General features: G+C 38.1%; 1 protein-coding gene across 2 annotated transcripts in view; it reads right to left on the bottom strand.

The window, feature by feature from the left end:
* Positions 1–3,518: 3,518 nt before the first annotated feature.
* Positions 3,519–21,646, bottom strand: part of LOC114647966 (ADP-ribosylation factor-like protein 2-binding protein) — a 29,744-nt gene continuing 11,616 nt past the window's right edge. Inside the window, exons 4-8 of one of the 2 annotated variants that reach the window (XR_007933503.1) lie at positions 15,637–15,743; positions 15,187–15,272; positions 11,108–11,204; positions 4,790–5,627; positions 3,519–3,530 (exon numbers count right to left, since the gene is read on the bottom strand). Coding sequence is in view for 1 of the 2 variants with exons in the window: in XM_028796703.2 (XP_028652536.1) it covers positions 5,541–5,627; positions 11,108–11,204; positions 15,187–15,272; positions 15,637–15,743 (377 nt within the window). In the remaining variant the exon portion in view is untranslated. Of the gene's footprint in view, positions 3,531–4,634; positions 5,628–11,107; positions 11,205–15,186; positions 15,273–15,636; positions 15,744–21,646 lie in introns of those variants that run through there. The other variant, XM_028796703.2, reaches the window with a different exon arrangement.

Raw genomic sequence — 21,646 nt, forward strand, 5'->3', positions numbered from 1 at the left:
ATCCACCAACAACACTTCCACCGTGCAAGTAAAAACTTTTTTTTTTTTTTTTTTTTTCTTCTTGTAGTATATTCATTTTTCCTTTCTCAAATATGATTAAGATTAATCATTAATTGTAGCTGGACTGACAAACTTTAACACACTCTGGAGCAAATATGGGCTCAGACTAAAGGAATTTACCTAAAACATGTGTAACAGACTATAAGGAGGAGAGCAACTAGGACTGGACTGAGAGGTATGAGCCATGACGAGAACCTGAATGAGTGGAACCTTCTCACTTTAAGTGAATGGAGATTGTGACATGATTGAAGTTTTTAAAATAACGAAGGGAATTTGTACAGTCGATCCCAACTGTTAGTTTAAAATGAGTTCAAAAAGAACATGGGGACAGAGTTGGAAGCTTGTTTAGGGCAGATTTTACACAAATGCCAGAACCAGAGCCAAATAAAATAAATTACCAAGTAGTGTGGCAGAGAGCAGGACTTAAGGGACCTTCAGAACTTGACTTGATGTTACTTAAGAGAAATAGGAAGAATGTGTTTATTGGGCTGAATGTCCTGTTGTTGTCATGGTTGTTTTAAATGAGGGCATCATGTTACAAATCACAAAGAAAAAAATTAAAGGAAACGCCTGCTTGTGAATTTCCCCTTGGGATTAATAAAGTCTATCTATCTATCTATCTATCTATCTATCTATCTATCTATCTATCTATCTATCTATCTATCTATCTATCTATCTATCTATCTATCTATCTATCTATCTATCTATCTATCTATCTATCTATCTAAATATTTGTAATTTATATGAACAAGATGGAATTGCCCAATTACATTTTTTTGCTGTGTTGAGTACAATAAAAGTGCATTTCTGAGACCAACGTGCAACACTTCTCATACACATACTCACCTTAATTAGTTGTATTATTATTCAAACAGACATTACCTTGAAACTTTTGCATTATATTTTTCCTAAACGGCACTTTACAAAGAAAAATCTAAACAATGCAGCAGCACCGGTAACCATTTTTTTATTGCCAGGGTAAAACATTTTCAAAATGTTATGTCCAATTGAATATCGTCAAAGAGTAAATTCAGTAGGATTTTGTCAGATTGTCAAAGGTCCAACTCATAATCATAACCACACATTAGATTTAATTATAACTTACAAAGTTGAAATTCAAAATTTAAATATTACTCCATTAAATGAAGTGATTTCTGATCACTACTTAATTACATTTGATTTAGTCCTGCCCTTGTCAACACACTCCCAGATTAAAACAAAGACAGTGCGACATCTAGATTGTAATTCTGCTTCAAAATTTATAGATACTTTGAGTAAGTCGAGTGTAACTGTGGAAAACCATTCAGATCAGTTAACATCACATTATAATGTGACCTTGAGAGAGGCTCTGGACACTGGCTCCCCTTAAAACCAAAGTGATCAAAGTACATAGAAGCTCTCCCTGGTTTAATGAAAACACTCGAGCTCTTAAATTAGGGTGTCAAAAACTGGAGCGCAGATGGAGAACAACAATGTTTTTCAAATTGCATGGACAGAGAGTGTTAATAAATATAAAAAAGCCCTCTTTAAAGCTCGCTCAGAATACTATTCTACATTAATAGATAACAATAATAAAAATCCTCGGTTACTGTTTAGAACAGTGGCTAAATTAACAAATGGAAATTCAGATCAACGGTGCAAAATACCAATAGATATTAGCAGTACAGACTTTATGAACTTCTTCAATGAGAAAATTAAAAATATAAGATCCCAGATCTCTGCATCACACTACAAACCAAATACTAGCTTAGCAGACCCTGTCTCACATTGCATTCAGCACTTTAGTAATTTTAATCCTGTAACTGAGCAGGAAGTCTTAACTTTAATTTCTAAAATGAAGCTCACTACTTGTTCCCTAGATCCAGTGCCAACAAAACTAGTAAAAAGTGCAATGAATGTTCTTGCAGCGCCTATTCTAAACATTATCAGTAGTTCATTATTGCATGGCACAGTACCTGATACACTAAAAGTGTCAGTCATTAAACCATTACTTAAAAAGTCAGACCTAGACCCACACATACTAAATAATTATAGGCCTATTTCAAATCTACCGTTTCTCTCTAAAATACTAGAAAAAGTAGTCGCCAATCAGTTTCAGTGACACCTTACGCATTACAATTTATTTGAGAAATTCCAGTCTGGTTTTCGCACTGGTCATAGTACAGAAACGGCACTAACGCGGGTTGTAAACGACATTCTGATATCCTCCGATGAAGGAAAATCCACTGTAATTATGTTGTTGGACTTAAGTGCAGCATTTGACATCATCGACCATTCTATTTTACTACACAGGTTAAAAAATGATGTTTGGCTTACAGGCACCGTGCTCGTTTGGTTTAGTTCTTATTTATCAAATCGATTCCAATATGGACAGAAATGTGCTGACAGTACTCCATCATTATACACAGAAGTTCAATATGGTGTCCTGCAGGGCTCAGTACTGGGACCTTTACTGTTTTCACTTTTCATGTTTCCACTGGGATCTATCATTAGGAAACATAATGTTAATTTTCACTCGTATGCAGATGACACTCAGTTATACCTTTTCATTTAAATCAGATGAAGTTTCTCCGATGTTGTCTTTAATTAGTTGTGTTAGCGAATTAAGGGAGTGGATGAATGAGAACTACTTGTCTTTAAATACAGATAAAACAGAGATGTTAATTGTTGGAGGGAATGACGCTGATCATAGCAATATTTTGTCATCATTTAACTCAGTTGGAATCCCAATTAATTTTACTGAATCAGCCCACAATCTAGGAGTTATCTTTGACTCTAGCATGTCATTTAAAGCGCATATTACAAAGTTGTCCAAAACATGTTTCTTCCATCTTAAAAATGTTTGGAAATTAAGGCACTTTCTAAATAAACAGGATTCTGAAAAATTAATACATGCATTTATCTCTAGTAGGATTGACTACTGCAATGCAGTGTTCACTGGATGTTCAAACTGTTCTTTATACAGCCTCCAGTTAATACAAAATGCGGCTGCAAGAATTATTACAAGAACAAGAAAATACGAACACATAACTCCAGTTCTTAAATCCTTACACTGGCTCCCAGTTAAGTTTAGGGAAGATTTCAAAATCCTTCTTTTAACATATAAAGCATTAAATGGCCGAGGTCCGGCTTACTTGTCTGAACTTATAATGACTTACAAACCAGAGCGCACATTAAGATCTCAAGATGCTGGTCTGCTTATGGTTCCAAGGATTAATAAAATAACAATGGGAGGTCGAGCTTTTAGTTACAGTGCCCCTAAACTGTGGAATGGTCTACCTGCTACTATAAGAGATGCCCCTTCGGTCTCAGCTTTTAAATCCCGGCTGAAGACCCACTACTTCAGTTTAGCATATCCTGACTAGAGCTGCTGATTAACTGTACAGATTGCATCTCTGTTGTTAGTCATTAGCACTAAAACATAAGTAACATGATAGTTAGAATTGGATATTAACCCTCACCTATTGTTTCTCTTCTCGGTACTCAAATGTGGCACTTGGTGCCACAGCCCACCTGCCAAGTTGTTTTGCCTGCCTAAGGTAAAGTCATCCCTGATGGAGGATTGCAGGAATCGTGAGAAAGAGGGGTCCTTTCATCGGATTGGCTGGCCCAACACTGTTTCATCCATGGAATGGCCAAATGGGGGAGGCAGCTTGATGGATGTGGTCTCCAGGAGTCTAAAATTATCCAAATCTTCTTATGTGATATCATCTACTGTTAAATTCTGCTCCGTACTTCTAAAAAAAAATTTGATTTTTTATTGAGGATTTGTTGTGTTCGGTGTATTGTATTGTATTGACCCCCTTCTTTTGATACCCACTGCACGCCCAACCTACCTGGAAAGGGGTCTCTCTTTGAACTGCCTTTCCCAAGGTTTCTTCCATTTTTCCCTAATAGGTTTTTTTTTGGGAGTTTTTCCTTGTCTTCTTAGAGAGTCAAGGCTGGGGGGCTGGCAAGAGGCAGGGCCTGTTAAAGCCCATTGCGGCACTTCCTGTGTGATTTCGGGCTATACAAATATAAACTGTATTGTATTGTAAACTGTAGAGTTGTCCAGGCTGGCTCAGGGACCCATGCAGCACCCCCTGGTAGCCACCCCAGATCTCCACAGGGCTGTGGAGAACTCCATCTCCCATGGAGCCCTGCGGGAAACTGAGGCACCATCATCAGCCAGGGAGGCTGCCACCAAGCATCCTGGGGGAGGTACTGAGACACCCATGGTTGATCCCCCGGAACATATGTAGAAGAGCAAGGTGACAATTTGTGAGTATCCCACAGACTCACCAGCACCTCTTCTGAGGCCTGCTCAGCAAATAAACTGACCAAAACCTCACCTATGCAAGTCATGATGGACAAACCCATGTATAATCCAAAAGGATGGAGTTGTACATATGTGGTAATCCAATATAAGATGTTACCACCATTCTTTATAACACAAAGCACAGTTATGTCTTATGACATCTGCCCCAGACTGTTCTATTGCTATAAAGCACCTCTTTCCTCCGTAGAAAAGTTGTGATGCTTGGACCTGAGTAAGAAAGCAAATTACAATGGAGTTGACTGTCAAAACGAAATAATCCAGAGAAAAGTTGTTTATTTATAGTTAACACATATGCAGTGGACTTTGCAATATTTATACATTAAATACTATAATGATTAGGAAGTAAAAAATAGTGAAGGACAAAATGGTTTCATCGCAACTTGAATTGGCTTCAAGTCACCTAATGTTAACATGATGTAAAATAACTTTTAAAATGGCCGTTTTCTAACCTGCTTACTCAGTTCAGAGTTACCAGGAGACAACATTTATCCCAGCAGCATTGTGGGCAAGGCAGGAATAAATCCTGGAGAGGACACAAGTCCAACACAGTACTAACATCTACTTAGGCACTTTACACTCAACAATGAACTGAATATGCATGTCTTTAGGATTTAAGAAGAAAATCCATGTAGACATACTGGGAATGTGCAAACTCTACACAGGCAGAACCCAGGCTGGATTTCAAACCTAGGACTGTTAACCACTTTGCCAGTGCTCATATGCTGATTCACAACGGACACAAGTGCTGCTACTGTCACTACAGTAGGACCCCCCCCCCCAACCACAGGCAGATTGTCTTAATGCTTTATATGTGCTTTGATTAATGTTATGCTTAAGAATAACTTTTCCATCTGTTTTCAAACAGAATATCATTAAGGTCTCAAAATGAATAAATTACCTTCTGCCATATTCCTTACAATCTCAACTAACAATAATATCTAATATACATTTTGGATTAATTAAAAAACATATTTCTTTATCAGGACACATTAGGAATATGAAAAACTGTGATGGCACCATCAGCTGTGTTAACCCAACTCAGCAATGTATGCAGTTCATTAAAGCAGACACTGCTATAAGACAAATGTGACTGTCCTGATCTGATGACGTTTGTTTTGCGCAGTTTACCGCCGTGATTGAGGACTGACTGTACGGAGTGACTTTAGGGACCTTCAGATCTCGAAGCAGGTGCCGATAAAGCTGTCACAACAAGACCTCCTTCAAGGTTCAGACCCCGTCCTTCTTTCTCCTAAGAATAAAGAACACAAATACAGAAGTTACTCGCAAGCTCTGCCCTCCCTAAGCTTTTCACATAAACGTTACATGAAGGTGCATCCTAAATTATGTGGAGTATTCTAGTCCTATTTTCTGTCACAAAACACAGCAAAGTACCGTTTTAAAAGTGGCTGAACAGCACGGTCATACTGTATTTGGGTGGGCTTTGCAGTGTAGTTGACTGTATGCCGAAAAAACAAAATGGGAGCAAAAATTTCACTGCTGCATTCACTTGTCTGTTCTTTACAAAGACACATTTCTTAATGAGAAGAAAAATGAATGTGTCAATGAGGCTGTTGCTCCCTTATAGCATTTTGTTTGTCTATTACTAATTTCTAACCATCAGCATTTGGACACAAATAAGGGAGCAAACTCTACAGAAAAGGGTAAATTACAATGAAAATGGTAAAAGAGATGTAAGAATTATGGCAAAGAATATAAATATGCATGGATTTCTTAAAACAAAGTCTAAGGCCAAAATATGGAATACCACTTGTGCGAAAATGAAACAAATAAAATGGCAATTGCAAAAATACAACAATATATATAAATGAGTCAATACACTGTGGAAAAAATGCATAATTAAAGTAATACTTATTATGAAAAATCATCAAATTATTATGAAATACAATTATTACAGATTTTATTTCAAAATGGCCTCAATTTTTATTGCAAAATATGACTTTTCCAAATAGCACATTTCTGAATGGGTCATTTAATGCCGACACTGTTTATTTCAAAATGCCTCTTTTCCTGATGTTTCATCAACAAAAATATTTCTTGCATAGCCCAAACTCAAACAGGGAATGCCTCAATGGGCTTTAACAGGCTCTATTTCTGACAGCCCCCCTGGCTTCACTCTCTAAAAAGACATGCAAAAAGCTCCCCCCAAAAATGGATGAAATATTGGGAAGGGCAATTCAGAGAGAGAGAGAGACCCCTTTCCAGGTAGGTTTGGCATGCAGAGGGTGTCAAAATGGGGTAAACACAATACACTAAACAGAACACAAGTAATCCTCCATACAGAGCCATCTATCATCACAAGCTCAGAAATACAACAGTACAAAATACATGGCAAAATGCAAGAGTAGATGATATCACTCACTAAATACATCCCATGATACAGATTTGTTCAAATACATCAAAAACAAAGTAGAAAACCAATTGATATATATGAAAAATAACAATATTTGTCCATCCGCCAGATTGTGCAAAAGGAGTGAGACAAGTCACACAGAGTCAGAGTCCTACAGACCTCGGCCAACAAGCTGCCTCCATTTTACTGGCCATTCTTCAGCTGAGTCAGTGCTGCGCCAGCCAGTCTGACGAAGGGACCCTTCTATCTGATGATCATCACATGTCAATCGAGACCAGCTGTGCTGAACCTGTTCTTATTGATTAATCCTTTGCTGTCGATTACTTTTACTTAATTTTCAGTGGAAGGCTGCCAAACAACAATCTTTAGTGTTACTTTACTTGCATTCCAACTTGCTAACTCAAAGTGGCATTCAAAACTTGGCCCAGGTAGTGTTATAATAAGTTTGTTATAATATTAAGTTTAATGTCACTGTCTCTTTGCAGACATTTTAAATCTGTTTTTCTTTTCTTTGTACATGGATAGCTGACCCAGATTTAGCACAAAGGGGCTCAGCATTTAGAATTGCTGGGCTAAGCATAGGACAAGATAGACAAAGACAGCTGGAGGAATGTATAGTCAGCCTAAAGACAGGTGTATACTATTTTGTCCTCTGTTAAAAGTCAGCACAAAATCTTCTTCCCTTGTTTGGAAACTAAGTAAGGGCCTGCACGTGGAGAAACCAGTATAAAAGACTTGGACAGCAGCAGCCAAACACTTTGAAGCCGATGGACGGATGGGTGATATCGTCATCCGTCCTGAAAAGGCTTCCAGTGCAGCGACGAAAAATGGCAGACTGTATAGATCAAGATCCCAACTTGGTATTGTCTTGCTATAGGCTTGTAATGCCGCGTAAATCGTCAGTAAAGAAAGCTAAGTTATTTTCTCTTATGTGATTTTTACCACCGCATCACTATAGGTTAGGTTAGGTTAGGTTTCTTTATTTAGTCATGTTTACACAGGAAAGCATGAAATTTGCCTTCTCAGTTGCATCTAATAACAAGTAACAGACAGAATGAAATAAAACAGACAAATAGAAATAAGAAAGGTTAAGGTAAGGCAGTTAGATAAAACATATCTATACCAAAAAAAAAAAAGGTAACAGGATATATATCAAAACCTTAAACATTATCTCCGATATTTCTTATTGAAAAGTCGTATGGCACTAGGAAGAAAGGAGTTTCTGGAACAATTTGTGTGGGTTTTCAAAGCAACTATCCTTCCTGATTTACTGAAGTTTAGTTCTACATGTAATGGATGTCTGTCATCAGTCGAGATGATTTCCAGTTTCTTTAGCATTGCCCTCTGACACACACTAGTCAAATCATCTACATCAGCCCCAATAACTTTAGCTGCATACTTCGTAATCTGCTGGAGCTTTTTTGAGTTTTGGTTTGTCAGACTATTAAACCAGGCAATGAAACTGAAAGTGATCATGGACTGGATCATACTACGATAGAAGGACAACATGAGGTCCTTGTCTACTTTAAATAGTTTGAGTTTATGGAGGAGAAATAAGCGCTGGTTGCACTTAGAAAATAATTTTTTTGTATTTGTATTCCAGTTAAGATTGTTATCTAGGTAAGTTCCTAAGTATTTATGTTCATTCACTATTTCTACCTCCTCTCCCAGAACTACAATAGGTGAACATACAGATTTCTGTCTCTTAAAATCAAATATCATTTCTTTGGTCTTTTTTACATTCAGAGTGAGAGAGTTTTTATTGCACCATTTTACCATACAGTCCACTTGATTTAGATAGTGGCTTTCATCCTCCCCAGATATGCATCCTATGATCATGGTGTCATCCGCATACTTAATAATGGAGCAGTGGTCATTGTTCTGTCTGAGGTCACTTGTGTACAGAGTAAACAGTAATGGTGATAAGACACACCCCTGTGGACTTCCTGTGTTTGAATGAAGAGCTTTTGAAAAAGTGTCCTGAACTTTCACTGTCTGTGAACGATTTAAAAGAAAGTTCTGAATCCATAGTGTGATAAATGGGTTTACATTCATACTGTTTAATTTCCCAATCAGTATATGAGGCTGTATAGTATTGAACGCTGAAGAAAAATCCAAAAATAGTGCTCTGACATATGAACCAGGCTGATCAAGAAAAGTATAGATTTGATGTAAGATAACAAGCAGAGCATCTTCCACACTTCTGTTTGCACAACAAGCAGATATCGCCTTTTAATACCATATCTATATAGCTTTCGGTTACTTAAAATGTCGCAACTACAAAAGAATTTATTCCAACTAGGGAGCTATTGCACCCAAAAGGAACAGGTAGTACGAGTAGAACTAGTTCATTTAATACATGATGCTATTTTCAGACAAATTGGTGTTATATTGGAAATGCTTAGACAGAGAAGTGCCCTTTAAAATGTTGATGCTGATGAAGTTGTTAATAGTTTTAACAGAAAGGGCCTGTAAAGTAATTGTATAGGCACACATTGATGCAGATGACCTTCTGTACATCAATATTTGGATTACTTACTGTCCGACCATTCCCAGTGTATTGTCAATGTGTCTTAAAACGGCATCATTTAATGGCTGACAGACCTTGGAAGAACTAAATGAATAACAGCGAGCCATTATAAGTAAACGGGGGTGAGGGGGTCCGAGGGGCAGGGGAGTCCTTGTATCCACAAGATAATAGATAGAAACTGCAGGACAGAGGACATTGCATTTCATAATAATTAGATGACTTTTATTTAATTATGCATTTTTTACACAGTTTATTGACTCATTTAAATATATCACTACTTTTGAATTTAATTATTTTATAATTGTCATTTTTTTTATCCCATACGAAATAACTAAGCAATGGTATTGGATTTTAAAGTAACAATGGTGCACTGATTGTGAAGTTGGTTGGAATAGAAACCTGCAGCAGTGGATTTGTAAACTACTGCTTTATTAAATTTGGAAAGAGACAGCACATACTGAAAACCAAGCTTACATATAGCATTTACATTACTTTTAACATCAGATACTTTGTCAATCATTAGTTTAACCCCAAATCTGTTCCATATTATTATCCACTAGAAGGCATTTTACTTTTCTACCTTTCTGAGGAGAAATCAGGACCTCCAACATTCACATAATCTCAGGTGAGGTGACTTAACTCTTTGGAGGTGGGTGATGACTTCTAACCACTGATGTGCTACACTGCATCAAGAGGACATGTGTTCTGTTTTTTTTTCCCAGTCACAATGTCTGTGTGGACATTTTTGTCAAAGAATACTCTTGTCTGCTCCCACATACCAAAAGATATTATTTTTAGGTTACCTGGAGACCTCAGATTGTCTTGGTATTGATTAAATTTATTGAGTCAATGTCTATGTGATGTTTACATCTTCTTGTGCATCCAAGAAGGATTTATCTGGTTACTCCAGATTTTCACTCTAAATTGTAAAAACATGAGTGTGAAGTTATTTGTATGAGTGAGTGTGAAACTATTATGAGTGGGAGTCCCAAAAGCACTTCAAAAAATGCCCACTAGAGGGATACATCCTGCCAAAATCCCTGACGAGACACAAACAAGGCCTTGAAGAATCTTTAAAAATAAAAGGTTGATATCACAAAAATTCACTTCAATAACAAGGAAGCCCCACAGAGAGCAAAGGCAAAAAGATTCACCCTAAACAAAACGGCAATCCAATGTAACCAGAGTCCCAGTACAGAAAGAAAAAAATGCCAAGTCAAAAATGGAGGATGAAGTCAAAAAATCCAAAGAATCAAAAAGCACAGTATAACACACAGCATAAGAACTCACCACTCCCTCCTAAGTACTGCATGTTCAAAATTAACTACCAGGGGCTGTGGGAGACCCTCCAGATTGATAGGGTGGAGGGCAGTTCTTGACAGTGATTGGCAGGTGGCTCCATCTCTTTGGGGGTCACCCTCAAAACATATATAACAGAAGACAGGTAGCAAAGCAAGTAGAGCAGATAATTAACAAAAGTAATATTATAAATGAACAGTTCAAAAAAGACAAACACCAACACTTTAATAATAATGAAATAATAATAAATTGTATTTATATAGCACCTTTCCCATGCTCAAGGTGCTTCTCCACAGCCAAGAGAGGAACCCTGTCTGAGATATAAAAAGGGGGTTTCAGTGGCTGCAGCCGGTGATACTCCCTGCCCTGTCTACTGACCTTACAGTGCATTTCGCTCATTTTCTTTGTTCTTCTTATAGTATTTTTTATGCAATTAAGACATAACAACAGCTACTCTATGTATTAAAATGAATGTCAATTGTAATGCCATTTGTTTCTAACAGACAAGCAGTTCTGACTAAATACTTACAGCTCTGTAATCTAAAATCATTTTCTTGAAGGCCAAAAAGTTCTTGAAGGACAGCAACATCTCAAATATCTCTTCTGTAATCTTCTCCTTATGTTTCCTGGGTAAATAAAGATAGAAGGATTATTGTTTCCTCCTGCTGTACACAACTCTCTAAATACTGCCACAGTAGGTAGCAGTTTGTCTTAAAAATTACACATAAAACATTTTGGTGGACTCGTTCTTTTTTCAAATTCACTGTAAATTTCTGTATCGAGTTCACAAAAATATTCCTGTCAGTAAATGTGTGTTTACATTCACATGCAAAACCGGGATAAAGCAAGTAACCCAGTTAAGGCAGAAACCTTGAGTTTCTTAAAAACCTGTGTTTACATGTACAAGTATCACTCTTAAAAATAATTGTCCTTTAATGGCATTTTGTGGTTCTTTAGTGGGTTGAGGACCATTGCTTGACAAAGTGCCATTTCATTCTGGAATGGGATCTTCGTATATGAAGTTGGTTCTTTGTGCTTTGAAATACTACCTAATAATTAAAAATAATTTATTTATTAATAAATAAAAAAATGGCAGAGGCCTTGTACTTGTATGAAGCAAGAGGCCTTTTAAAATTATGACCCACAAATCTGTTATCATCTATTGATGCTTACAGTCATATAAAAAAGTTTGGAAACCCCCTCTTAATTCTTTGGATTTTTGTTTATCATTGGCTGAGCTTTCAAAGTAGCAACTTCTTTTTAATATATGACATGCCTTATGGAAACAGTAGTATTTCAGCAGTGACATTAAGTTCATTAGATTAACAGAAAAAATGCAACATGCATCATAACAAAATTAGACAGGTGCATAAATTTGGGCACCTCAACAGAGATACTTAGTTGAACCTCCTTTTGCTAATATAACAGCCTCTAGATGCTGTCCTCCTATAGCCTTTGATGAGTGTCTGGATTCTGGATGGAGGTATTTCTGACCATTCTTCCATACAAAATCTTTCCAGTTCAGTTACATTTGATGGCTGCCGAGCATGGAGAGCCTGCTTCAAATCATCCCATAGATTTTCGATGATATTCAAGTCAGGGGACTGTGACGGCCATTCCAGAACATTGTACTTCTCCCTCTGAATGCCTTTATAGATTTCAAACTGTGTTTTGGGTCATTGTCTTGTTGGAATATTCAACCCCTGCGTAACTTCAACTTTGTGACTGATGCTTGAACATTATCCTGAAGAATTTGTTGATATTGGGTTGAATTCCTCCGACCCTCGACTTTAACAAGGGCCTCAGTCCCTGAACTAGCCACACAGCCCCACAGCATGATGGAACCTCCATCAAATTTGACAGTAGGTAGCAGGTGTTTATCATGGAGTGCGGTGTTCTTCTTCCACCATGCAAGCGCTTTTTGTTATGACCAAAGAACTCAATTTTTGTCTCATCAGTCCAAAGCACTTTGTTCCAAAATGAATCTGGCTTGTCTAAATGAGCATTTGCATACAACAAGTGACTCTGTTTGTGGCGTGAGTGCAGAAAGGGCTTCTTTCTCATCACCCTGCCATACAGATGTTCTTTGTGCAAATTGCGCTGAATTGTAGAATAATGTACAGATACACCATCTGAAGCAAGATGTTCTTGCAGGTCTTTGGAGGTGATCTGTGGGTTGTCTGTAACCATTCTCACAATCTTGCTCATATGCCGCTCCTGTACTTTTCTTGGCCTGCCAGACCTGCTGGGTTTAACAGCAACTGTGCCTGTGGCCTTCCATTTCCTGATTCCATTCCTTACAGTTGAAACTGACAATTTAAACCTCTGAGATAGCTTTTTGTAGCCTTCCCCTAAACCAGGAGACTTAATGATCTTTGTTTTCATATCTTTTGAGAGTTGCTTTGAGGATCCCATGCTGTCACTCTTCAGAGGAGAGTCATAGGGAAGCACAACTTGCAATTGACCACCTTAAATACCTTTATATCTCATGATTGGACACACCTGTCTATGAAGTTCAAGGCTTAATGAGCTAATCCAACCAATTTGGTGTTGCTAGTAATCAGTACTGAGCAGTTACATGCATTCAAATCAGCAAAATGACAGGGGGACCCACATTTTTCCACAGCCAGTTTTTCACATTTGATTTAACTCCATAGAACTAAATACTGCGTCACTAAAAATCTTTGTTCGGAAAACACCCCAGTACTCCGATGTTCCTAGGAAATGAAAGACATACCACTGTTATCTTTTTTGTTGAAAGGAGAGTAAATTATTACGCATGCTGAGAGGGGTTCCCAAACTTTTTCATATGACTGTATTTACTGTATGGAGCTTGGTACGGATCTAAATAATAAATGATTTTTCTGAAATTTTCATGTGGATGGGTCTTTTGGGACTCAAAAATGATTCCTCTGTGGCATTACTCTCCAGAACCACTTTAGCACCTTTTTTGTTTTTGGAGAGTGTACACTTCTGGAGTTTTCTTTTGACAAAATGCTCCAACATTATTAAACTGCACAAAAAAAGAGTTAAACACAGTGAATCTGAAAACAAGCACAAAGCATGTGCTACTTTTCTACTGTTATATAAATGTGTTTAGTCCTTCATGTGCTGTGAAGTAAATAACATCTATCCCCTTTTTACATCCTCGACCTGAGCCTCTTCTGCGTCACCCTATACCACTGTTTCAGCATAGCTATAAATCATCAAAACAGATTGATTAAAACTAAACTTACGAACTTATCATTATGTTTCTTTTGGGTTGCACACGGCACACACTTTCAGCATGGCTGCACAAAGGAGCCCTGATAAGGACCTGCATACTGGTGCGTTAGCTTCTTGAGTTAGACCCAGTGCATCTTTTTACTTCAATAAAACAAGTGTTGCATTAGGATAATGTGAATTTCCCATTGGGATTAATAAAGTATCTATCTATCTATCTATCTAATTGTTACTTTGAAAAATAATCGGACTAGATAACGCATGTTACTTTTAACATGTTACGCTACTGCTCTCGAGATTGTGCAGCCCACCAACATTAATGTAGAGGCAGAGGCACAACAACAGAACCGACAATTTCTTCTGGTCCTGAACTGGAAAGAGCCAGGGTGGCTCCCATTTCTGTTGAGAGACTGTGAGTGCTTGTGATGAAAATTACTTTTTTTAGTAAAATTAAATCAAGAAGAGCATTCACATGTCAAGAAGAAAAAAATTGACTCTGTTTGTTTAGACAAATCGGCCATTTCTGATTCATCTTCAATCTCTCCAGACCCCACATTGGTCAGTGCGCTGCCAAAACCAGCAGCACCAATTCAACAGCAGGATGAGTGGGTAACAGTAAGATGGGGGTCTAAGAAGTTCAAATGTGGTCCATCAGCAGTCCTGAACATTCTTATCACTGCCCCTGGTGAGAGAAGTTAGTATCTTTAAAGCTGTTAACTCTTACTTAAGTTCTGCCGCGTGCCAGGAGAGGCTTTCAGCCCGAGTTCTGACATCAGTAGTGCACAGTGTTCAGAGGTGTTTGGACCTGGAAGACATAGCAGCTGCATTTGCTGTAGTCAAAGTCCGCAAACAGATTTTGAAAGGTACAGTAATACCATTAGAAGCCTTTTTTATTTCTGTTATGTGCATTTTTTTTTTTAAATATTAAAATGTGCAACTTGTATTTATTTTTTTGCATACACACCTTATAATTATTTGCATTTTATTTAGATTTTTAACATGTACTTTATTCTATTGTTTTTCTGTTGCTATACAAATGTATTTATTTGTTGTGTTGTATTTAATGTTTTTTTACTACATTAAAACAAAGGGTTTTTTTGTGTGTGTGTTATATCCTCCCTCTTGATTTTACCAATTGACATTTTGCTCTAAAATAATACATTTTACCATGTGACTCATGGGAATGTGAGTTGGAGTGCTTTGCAGAGATTTTTTCCCTTCAGACTGCCTAGAATCGCCTCTGATTTAGCGATTTGTGAAATACTAAGACCAATTATTTGATCCAAAAGAATAATGAGACTATTTGCAAACTATTTTATGCATTGGTTTTGGGGGAAAAAAAAGAAAATGTACTTTCATAAGATAAAATTGTGAACCTGAACTCACTCTAAAGAACTCGTAAAGCCTTCCATGCTGAATCCTGGCATCCTTGCCACGAGTTGTTCTTCAATGTATTTTCCAAGCTGTTCTTTCTGAAAAACAACAGCATCTATTTTACTTGGAAGGACAACATGTACTGTAAGCTTGAATGCACCAATGCAGGTTGGTGCACATGCAATTTAAATGACTTGCTCAGACACTGGGTTTGAAACAGTGCTTTTTATCTTAAGGTCCATTGCCATAGTCATTAGGTCACAATGCCTGCCACATATTTAAATTCACTAACATCAAAATACATTTGACTTGTTAACCATAGTGTCCATCTCTAAGCACAGGGAAAACATGCAAAGCCTGCACCCCTGTCTTGTGGTGATTGTACCTACTGAACCATTGTACATAACAAAGAGTATACCCAATAATCCCATGCTAGAAAAGAGGAACCCCAGCAAAACTCACATATTCCTTAAATAAAGCTGCATAGTTTAAGTTGTTCTCTTCAGTTTCTTCAAACTCCAGGTAGTAGTGTTCCATGAAATTTCTCTGTAGCTGTTGAAACTTGTCATCTGTCCAGGAAAAAAAAATGTATACTTTGTCCTTAAAATAATTTGTATTATTATTGTACTGTAATTCTGTCTAAAGAGCTTTATGAAGATGCAATGTACACTGTCTGATTGATTGATTGATAATGAGGCCCATCAATTGTAGCATCATCTCCAGTAGTACAAACTAAAAGACTAATTAAATGGCTGTAGTGTCGTGGTTTCTAATATTTTACATTTTATTTTATTTTTTGCTTACATAAATAAATATGAACTTAATCTTACAAGTACACTTAACAGATTGCATCACTTTAAAACAAATATTTTGCTCTGATGGACAAGATGAATTTAACACTTAAGGTGGCAACTTAACATCAAAGCATGTCCTCTTCGCAAATTGTGCCTCACTTTTAAAACATCTGTGCAAACAAAAATAGAAGACCAGGATAATGCCTCAGGCTGTAGTGGTTACTTTATAACCTGCGAACAGATGGGTGCCAGGTATAAAAATTGCCAAATTGATTTACAGCTTGGGAAAGGAAGGGAAATGGATGTATTTAAACTGATCAAAGAGTTTGAACAAGGAAATCCATCATATTTATAACCAGTAAATCAAATGTGTGTAACATCACATGTTCTGGAATCCCATGTGGAATTTTAAAATAAATATGCCCTTTCTAATGGACCAAAAAATGAGAGCAACGTCAGAAGAAGAAACAGCAATGACCGTAAAGTGACATCAGGAGAGAGTGGGAGAAGTAAGACCATTTCATGAACAACATCGACCATTAAATCAACACTGCCCATGGCATACTCCTTGACATTGCTGATTTTCCATAAGCTTTTCCTAAAAGATATATATTGTGGAGATCAGCCCGGCTCCAGACAGAGACTCGACACCCAAGTCCAAAAACACACATTTATTTTCTTTTATAGCACACAGTGCACAAATTACCAACAATGCTCTGTTCTTTTTTTTTCTTTTCTCTTCTCCTACCATCTCCACTCCTCTCATGCAAGCTCTGTTCTCTGCCTGCCAACTCCGGCTTCTTGAATGGAGTGAGGTGGCCCCTTTTATATTTCACCCGGATGACCTCCAGGTGTTCTTTGATAATTTCCATGCAGCACTTCCTGGTGTGGTGGAAGTGCTGCCTGGACACCCGGAAACACTCCAGGTGTTCAGTTCCTTTTCTGGCAGTACTTTCTGGTGTGGTGGAAGTGCTGCAGTCCATGGCTCCAGAATGAATTGGGCACCCACTGGCAGTCGCCTGGGGCCCCAATAGGGTTGAGCTTCTAAGCTCCAGTCCTGTGGCCCCGATGCAATCCAGGGAGGCGACCCTCTTGTGTCCCGGGGAAGATATTGTCTCTCTCCCGGTAATTCCATTCGCCAGGCATCCCGGTGGGGCAAGGTCCCCGGTCATCTGCCACAATAAATATACAGGTCATTCTGCGTAACAAGCTCGTCGGTCCTATTCATTTAATTTCTCCAAAATAACATAATTTTAAGATGTAATGGTCTCTAAAGTCCTTTCCACCATACTATTAATTAACTCATTCCATGTGAATGTGAAACTTTGTAATATTTCTGCAAAACCTGTCCTTAAAAAGTTTTCAACCATGTCATTGTATTCTTGTTGAAGAATTAATTTTAAAATAATATATGGGATCCACGGTACTAATAGTTTTTATAATTTGAAACACTTTGATCATGTTATTTCCTAATCTCTATTTGCTTAAACTGAAAATGTTCAACTCCTTCAGTCTCTCCTCATAGCTCATACTGTACCTGTCAGTCCCTGAATCAGCCTTGTTTCACCTCAGCTGGACTTTCTCTAGTGCTGCTATGTCCTTTTTGTAATATGGAGACCAAAAGTGACCACAGTACTTCAGGTAAGGCCTCACTAGTGATTTATATAAATTAAACATAACCTCCTTTGATTTGTACTCCACACATTATGATAGAATCGAAATCACTTCTGTAATCTAACTGATGTACATAGTGATGAGTGCACTATGATTCCCAGGTTCTTCTCATTACAGATACTTTCAGGTTTCAGATCTCCCATTGTGTTTTCAAATACACAATTTTTACTTTCTATGTTTAATACTTTTCATTTATTTAAATTAAATGTCATCCACAACATACAGTATCTGCCAAAGCTTGTATAAGCTTGTATTGTTTAATGTTTCTGCTTATTCTACATTATCTGTCATTTCAACTAGTATATGTGACATCACCTAACTTAACCACCTTTCTATTTATATTCTTATCAAGACTGTTTATAGGGTTAGGGTTAGGGTTTGTTTATATATATTGAAAAGAGCAAGGTCCCAAGTACTGATTCCTGAGGGACACTGCTTTTAACATCACCTAATTTTGAAAAAAAAAATAGCCATGGCTATAACCTTTTGCTTCCTGTGTTTAAGCAAGTTCTGCACCCATCTACATCAGCACAACGAATGCCCACTTTTTTGGTTTGATACACAACCTTTCATGTTGTACCTAATCAAAAGCATTCTGAAAATCAAGGTAAATAATATCATATGCAAGTCTCTTATCATATTCTTTTTTTGCTAGCTGAACCCATGTTAAGTGTTCAATAACACACATGTTCTTCGCAAGATTTTGTCATTGTTTTCCTTAATAATTACTTCCATTAATGTATCTGTGATGCTTGTTAAACATATTGTCCGCTAGTTACTTGGATTAGCCCAACTGCCCTTTTTGTAATAATGGGATAATATTTGTGAGCTTCTGATTCTGTTTTAAGAGGCCTTTAATGACCTCTTGGGCTCAGCCATCAGCAGTGTGTCTGTCTGCGGAGAGAGTGTTGACCTTGTCGAGAGGTTTACTTACCTTGGCAGTGACATTCATGTCTCTGGTGACTCTTCCTGTGAAGTCAGTAGACGGATTGGGAGAGCATGGGGGGTCATGAGGTCGCTGGAAAGGGGTGTGTGGCGCTCCCGATATCTATGCAAAAGGACGAAGGTCCAAGTCTTTAGAGTCCTGGTGCTTCCTGTCTTGCTATATGGTTGTGAGACATGGACACTAACCAGTGACCTGAGAAGAAGACTGGACTCCTTTGGTACTGTGTCTCTCCGGAAGATCCTTGGGTAACGTTGGTTTGACTTTGTGTCGAATGAGCGGTTGCTCATGGAGTCCTGAATGAGGCACATTACCTGCATTGTGAGGGAGCGTCAGTTACGGCACCACGGACATGTGGTGCGTTTCCCCGAGGGTGATCCGACTCATAAGATCCTCATTGTTGGGGACCCAAGTGGCTGGCCCAGGCCAAGGGGTCGCCCACGTAACACCTGGCTGCGGCAGATGGAGGGTCATTTCCAGAGAGTAGGACTGGACTGCGTGTCTGCCTAGGGGGTTGCCAACCGGGATCCCAAGTTGTTTCGCCATGTAGTGGGTGCGGCAACAAACTGTATCAGTGCATGCTCCCCAACTTGACTTGACTTGACTGTTTCTTAGAAATTAAACTAGATTAGAGATTACAGGCTACTCAGACAGCATTGGGTGCAAGAGAGGAACCAGCTATGGATGGGGCAGCTGTCCACCCCAAAGCCCACTCATGCAAACAGCCACATTGACACTCACATGTGGCTAAGTTGGCTATGACAATTAACATAAGAAGCACATGTTTAGGGATGTGTTCTGGAGAACAACAGTACTTTGAGGAAAAGCACACACAAAGTGATAAGGTGCAAACTCCATACAGACAGGGCCTTGGCACAGAATTCAATCATTTTCACAGGATTTGAGAGGAAGCAACACAAGGCACCTGCAGTGAATTTTTTTTATAACAACAATCACCTGCCCAAAAGGGCACACTTGTCACTTACTGAGATTATAAACTTGCAATGATATTGGAGAACAAAGAATTGAAGTGAGTGTGTTCATAGTTAGTACAGGCTTGTTTTGCATTTTATTAATTTTTGATTTTCAACAAAAGTACAGTCTTGCACTCAAAATCACTCTGTTCTCCTAACCATATATTTATTTCTACAAAAGCATTAAAGGTATGTTAATTTACACCAGTAGTTCCCAAACTTTTCTATGCCCTGCACCCCTAGGAAATGATTCATGTTTATACCTCCTAAACAGGTAATATAATATTTAGAACACTAGAACATTAGAACACTCTAGACGAGAACAGGCCATTCAGCCCAACAAAGCTCGCCAGTCCTATCCACTGATTTCTTCCAAAAAAACATCAAGTCGAGTTTTGAAAATTCATAAAGTCTTACTGTCTACCACACTACTTGGTAGCTTATTCCAAGTGTCTATCCATCTTTGTGTAAAGGAAAACTTCCTAATGCTTGTGTGAAATTTACCCTTAACAAGTTTCCAACTACGTCACCGTGTTCTTCATGAACTTGTTTTAAAATAACAGTCTCGATCCACTGTACTAATTCCTTTCATAATTTTAAACACTTCAATCATGTCACCTATTAAACTTCTTTTGCTTAAACTGTAAAGGCTCAGCTCTTTCAAACTTTCCTCGTAATTCAACCCCTGTAGCCCCGGAATCAGCCTAGTCGCTCTTCTCTGGACCTTTTCTACTGCTGCTATGTCCTTTTTGTAACCTGGAGACCAAAACTGCATACAGTACACCAGATGAGGTTTCACCGGTGTGTTATAAATGTTGAGCAGAACCTCCATGGACTTGTACTCCACACATCAAGGCACTATATAACCAGACAATCTGTTTGCCTTCTTAATGGCTTCTGAACACTGTTGGGAAGTTGATACCTTAGAGTCCACTATGACTCCTAAATCCTTCTCATAAGGTGGACTCTCGATTTTCCAACCTCCTACTGTGTATTCAAACCTAACATTTTTACTTCGTATGTGTAATACTTTACATTCACTGACATTAAATTTCATCAAATGGGCTGAGTGTAATCAGCAGCTGTTGCATCCAGTTCAGATCCCTTGTCCCCACCTGGCCAAAATGTCAATCAAACTTCGAAATCAGTGATGTTTCATGATCAGAACTTGCACAGAAACCAATACTAGACCTTGCCCTTATACGGATCATTACAAGGTTCAAATTCCATTCTCTTAAAAAAAAGTTCCTGACCTTTATAAACACACAGCCTGCAGTAAAGACCCCACGAGAATGTACATTTCTGTGGCTCACTCACAGGTGACAACTGGGCGCACAATGCTTCATTCTTTTCATACCATCAAAGAAGGGCACAAATCAATAAATGCCCTACAAATGACGGCACGCTGCAAGACACCTATATCTCCACCATGAAGGCACAGAACACACCTCACTCAATTTTGATGAATCGTGATGCAGCCTTCCACTTTGTCACTCCCCCTGAAATGTCATCTCGCACACCCTATGGGTGTGGGCACTCTAGGTTGGAACTCTTTTTGGCGAACATGGCATAGTGTTTCAGAAACTTGGAAGACAATTTAGAAGAAGGTGCTGCTGAAATAAAGTAACTATATTACATTGTCACATGCTCTTGTAAACTGTGGGTGTGTGATGCAGAAGCACATTTGGATATGTCAATAAATATGTACCACACTATTAATAACAGTAGCAGAACTGCCATGTGTACAAGCTACAATGAAATACTTACTTGTGTGTTCCAACAACATTCTACACTTTGAAAACACAAATAAGATATATTTTGGTGAAAATATAAGCAAAAGGACACATCAAAATTATTCTGACATTTTTGGACAGGCTCATTATAAAGTACATCAACACACATATGGCACATCCAGTTCTTTTCAACCTCACTAACTATTGGATTGCTTATTGAAAGCAATTACCAGGCATGGAGTACACAAATTACAGTGCCTGCAAAAAGTAATCACCCCCTTGGACATTTCACATTTTACTATCCTACAAAATTGACTGTAGTTTCAATTTGGTTTTTGATAGATAGATAGATAG

Source organism: Erpetoichthys calabaricus, chromosome 1 (assembly GCF_900747795.2).
Source record: "Erpetoichthys calabaricus chromosome 1, fErpCal1.3, whole genome shotgun sequence".
NCBI classification, from domain to species: domain Eukaryota; kingdom Metazoa; phylum Chordata; class Cladistia; order Polypteriformes; family Polypteridae; genus Erpetoichthys; species Erpetoichthys calabaricus.